General features: G+C 40.1%; 1 protein-coding gene across 1 annotated transcript; it reads left to right on the top strand.

Moving 5' to 3' along the window:
• Nucleotides 1-2,919: 2,919 nt before the first annotated feature.
• On the top strand, nt 2,920-4,758 carry LOC127137364 (uncharacterized). Its single transcript, XM_051063833.1, has 2 exons — nt 2,920-3,653; nt 3,771-4,758. Exons 1-2 carry the CDS (start codon nt 2,920-2,922, stop codon nt 4,756-4,758), a joined length of 1,722 nt encoding a protein of 573 aa, XP_050919790.1.
• The last annotated feature ends 273 nt before the right edge of the window (nt 4,759-5,031 follow it).

Genomic DNA, 5,031 nt, shown 5'->3' with positions numbered 1-5,031 from the left:
GAGCAAGAGGCATTAGCCCTTGGAAACTCTAAGGCATTGAATGCACTATTCAATGGGATAAATAAGAACATTTTCAGACTGGTGCATCACTGTGAACTGGCTAAAGAAGTTTGGGATACCCTCAAAACAACTCATGAAGGTACCTCCTAGGTAAGGATGTCTAAGTTCCAGATGCTGACTACTAAGTTTGAAAATCTGAGGATGAAAGAGGATGAGACTATTCATGACTTCCACATGAATATTCTTGAAATTGCCAACACTTCTGGAGGTTTAGGAGAGAAAATGTATGATGAAAAACTTGTAAGAAAGATTCTTAGATCATTACCTAAGAGATTTGCCATGAAGGTGACTGCTATAGAAGAGGCTCAAGATATCTGCAATATGAAGGTTGATGAGCTTATTCGTTCTCTCCAAACTTTTTAAATGGGCTTGTGTGAGAATGTTGAAAAGAAAAACAAAAGCACAACTTTTGCATCAAATACTGAAGAGGATTCAGAAGAAGGAAATATTGGAGGTGATGAAAGCATATCAGAAGCTATAGCCATGCTTGGAAGACAGTTCAACAAGTTCATAAAGAAGGTTGATCAAAAAGGTAGACCAAATATCAAGAACACTTCATCTGACATCAGTAGAAGATCAAAATCTGAAGAAAAGTCCAACCAAGGCAAGGGAATCCAGTGTCATGGATGTGAAGGTTTTGGACACATTAGAGCGGAATGTCCTACCTTTCTCAAGATGCAAAAGAAGGGACTATCTATCACCTGGTCTGAGGGAGACTCTGAGAGTGAATCAGAAGGAGAATCTGCAAAACATGTCACTTCACTAACTAGTGTTTATGCCTCTGATGACGACTCAAGTGGAGATGAACTTACATTTGATGAAGTTGCTGCTTCATATAAAGAGTTATGTGTCAGAAGTGTTGAAGTGTGTATCCAAGGAGAAAAGCAGAAGAAACTCATCAAGGAGCTGGAAGCTGAGAAGAAGAAGCATCTGACAGTCATAGATGGCCTAAATGGTGAGATAACCTTGCTGACCTCTAAGCTAGATCAAATGACAAAATCCATCAGAATGCTGAATAAAGGAACTTATACTTTGGAAGAGATTCTAAAGGTGGGACAGAAATCAGGAACCATGTCTGGTTTAGGCTTTGTTATGGACTCCACATCCGAATTCAAAAGCTCAAAGGCTAAAGTTCAGAAAATCAAGCAGAAGTCACAACCAATGTCACAACATCATGGAAACAGGAGGATTAACCGTCAAAAGAAGAAATTTCAAAGATGGAGATGCCACTACTGTGGTAGATTTGGTCACATAAAACCCTTCTGTTACAGGTTGCATGGTTATCCTGACCAGACCCCTCAAGTCAGACCTAAGCAAAAGGCATCTAAGCATAATGCCCCCATCAAGAAACAACAATGGGTTGCTAGATTAGCTCATACATCTCTAAGGGCATCTACCAGAGAAGACTGGTATTTTGATAGTAGTTTCTCAAGACATATGACTGAGATGAATAACTTATTGGTAGATATACAACCTCATACCACCAGTTATGTGACCTTTGGTGATGGAGCTAAAGGAAAAATCAAAGGTGTTGGTAAGCTGGACAGTCCTGGAGTTCCAGAACCGAATAATATGCTGTTAGTAAAAGGACTAACTGCTAATCTCATCAGCATAAGCCAGCTATATGATCAAGGCTTCAAGGTTCAGTTCACTAAGGAAGAATGTGTTGTGAAAAATGGAGAAAATAAGGAAGTTATGAGAGGATTCAGATCCAAAGATAACTGCTATCTATGGGAACCTAAAGTCTCAAACTACTCCTCAATGTGCTCCTTAGCCAAGGAAGAACAGGAAGTGAAGTTGTGGCATAGAAGACTTGGACATCTTCATTTAAGAGGAATGAAGAAGATCATATCCAAGGAAGCAGTTAGAGGAATCCCAAAGTTGCTTATTGACGAAGGAAAAGTCTGTGGAGAATGTCAGGTTGGCAAGCAAACCAAGATGTCACATCCTAAGATTGGACATCCTACAACATCCAAAACTCTGGAACTTTTGCACATGGACTTAATGGGACCTATGCAGGTTGAAAGTCTTGGTGGGAAGAGATATGCTTATGTGGTTGTTGATGACCATTCCAGATACACATGGATAAGCTTCATCATAGAAAAATCAGATGCATTTGATGTCTTCAAAGATCTATGGATAAGACTCCAAAGAGAAAAGGATAGTAGTGTTATCAGAATAAGAAGTGATCATGGAAGGGAGTTTAAAAATTCCAAGTTTGAGGATTTCTGCTCATCTGAAGGAATAAGTCATGAGTTGTCCTCACCTATTACTCCTCAGCAAAATGAAGTAGTTGAAAGGAAGAAACATAACTGTGTATCATTATCCACTGCAGAAGCTGAGTACATAGCAGCTGGAAGCAGGTGTTCCCAACTGGTATGGATGAAACAGATGCTGACTGAGTACAATGTCACTCAGAATGTCATGACATTGTTCTGTGACAATCTCAGTGCCATCAACAGTTCAAAGAATCCTATCCAACATAGCAGGACCAAACATATTGACATTCTACCTCACTTCATAAGAGATCTGGTAGAAGACAAAGTGATCACCTTGGAACATGGGGTAACTGAACTACAACTTGGTGACATATGTACAAAGGCTTTGGATGCTACTCAGTTTGAAAAGTTAAGGGGGAAGTTGGGAATATGTCTTTCTGAGGAATTATAGCAACTAATGATGTTAAGAATTTACTGTTTAATATTTCAAATTATTAAACAATTGAGAGTATGCTCTAATTGGTCAACAGATAATAGCTATTACTCTTGCAACAAGCGTTACCTCTTCCATCGTTTCAACTTTCATTCACTCAAGCATCCTCTTAGAGAAACTTTTCATTTCACCTCTAAGATACTCATCATGTCTCAACAACCCACCTCATCTTCTTCCAAGAACATGTCTGATTCTCTTAGCGCTGAACCAAGCAACCCTAACAGAGAAGATCCTATTGATGACTCTGCGAATACCCCACATGCAAGAAGACCTAAAGAAACTGTAACAGGCTTCTCCTCAGCCATCGCTCTTGAGGAACGAACCAAAGAAGGTTCTAGGTATGTTCACAATGCCATTGCCACTATGGTGACTGGAATACTGTCTGGTAATCATAAGGTCCTTGGGGTTTCCATTCCCTTAAACACTATTGAACCTGATAGTGTTACTTATCAAGAAAATACTGAGTCTTTAGGAAAGAATATCTCTGATGATGTTGAGCAAGCTGATGCTCATAAGGAGTTAAATGTTGACAAACCCTTAGATAATGTGGCTGGTGAGGAAGTTCATGTCACTCATGATGTCAGTGACAACCCTAACTGTGAGGTTGAAATAGTAGACTTGGAGGAATTTTCTGATAATGAGCTGCTGTCCTCTTTCCTCCCTAGCATAGCCAAAAGGGTTAGGACTAGGAGAGAAAAGAAAACTGTGGCTCAAAGGTCCCCCAGAAAGAATATTGATGTTCCAACCTCTTCCAAGACAACGGTGGCAGTCGAGAGTTCCCTCAAGAGGAAAGTTCATGGTCCAACCAAATCTTGGAGCAAAGGGGTGCCCAAGAAAAAGAAGACCAAGTCTGTTGTTGTTGAGTCTGACTCAGATGTTCCGTGTAATGTCTCTGACACTCTGCCAAAGAAGAAGCCAACCACTAGCAAGCTTGCAGCTAGTGTCCCTGAGGTACCAATTGACAACATATCTTTTCATTTTTCTTCAAGTGTAAATAGGTGGAAATATGTTTATCAGAAGAGGCTGGCTTTGGAAAGGGAATTAGCTCAGAATGTCCTAGACTGTAAGGATATTATGGACCTTATTCAAGAGGTTGGTTTAATGAAGACTATGAATCAGTTCTCAAAGTGCTATGAGATGTTGGTGAAGGAATTTATTGTTAATTTGTCTGAAGAATGTGCTGATGGCAAGTCTAAGGAATTCAGGAAAGTGTATGTGAGAGGCAAGTGTGTAAATTTCTCTCCCTCATTGATCAACAAGTATTTGGGAAGGCCTGATGTAGCTCAACCTAAGCTTGAGTTGACTGATAACAAAATCTGTCAAGTCATCACTGCTAATCAAGTAAGGAAGTGGCCTCTCAATGGAAAATTGGTGGCCAGTAAACTGAGTGTCAAGTATGCAATGCTGCACAAGATTGGAGCTGCTAACTGGGTGCCCACCAATCATAAATCTACAGTTGCTGTAATGCTTGGAAAGTTTATATATGCTGTTGGAACCAAGGCCAATTTTGACTATGGCTCCTATATTTTTGATCAAACTTTGAAGCATGCAGGAAGCTTCAGTGTGAAGGGTCCTATAGCCTTTCCTTCTCTCATCTGTGGTATTGTTTTGAATCAGTTTCCAAACATCTTAACAGAGAATGATTCTGTGAAGAAAAGAGACAGCCCTATGTCCTTCAATCATAAGCTGTTCCTAGGTACCCATGTCCCCGACATTGTCATGACAACAGGTGAGACATCACGTGTAAGCAAACAACCCGATAAAGCTGTTGTCATTGCAATGCTCAAAGAAACCTGCAGGGAGTTAGAGGCAAGGAAGCTGAACTTGGAAAAATTGATCAGCACTTTGGAGATGACTGAAGGTGATGTGCTTGGTGAAGCTGTTGCTGTTGCAGAAGAAGCTGAAATACAAGGTGAAGAGGGAGAAGCAGATGCCACTCCTGATGATGGCACAAATGATGATGCTGACTCTGAGTCAGATGACTAGAACATTTCCTGTGTTTCTAAAATTTGCTTGTAATTTTATTTTTGTTGGTCTGTAATATTAAGTGTTGCTTTGGCAACATTTTTGACAAAAAGGGGGAGTAACACCTGTACCCCAGGACAACAGATTTCTTTGAAGTTGAAGGTCCTCTAAACAAGAGGTTATGTTGTTGTTGGCTATCTGCTTGATTTTCTCTTGTGCTGCTGCTGTTTGAAGTTTAACATCTATGTTTGCTAAGTGTATTAGCTAATTTGATTCTCTGCTTGGATGTGTGCT

The sequence above is a fragment of the Lathyrus oleraceus genome, chromosome 4 (genome assembly GCF_024323335.1).
Source record: "Lathyrus oleraceus cultivar Zhongwan6 chromosome 4, CAAS_Psat_ZW6_1.0, whole genome shotgun sequence".
Taxonomy (NCBI): Eukaryota; Viridiplantae; Streptophyta; class Magnoliopsida; order Fabales; family Fabaceae; genus Lathyrus; species Lathyrus oleraceus.
Note: the sequence above shows the minus strand (reverse complement) of the source record. Positions and strands in the feature narration are given on the sequence as shown.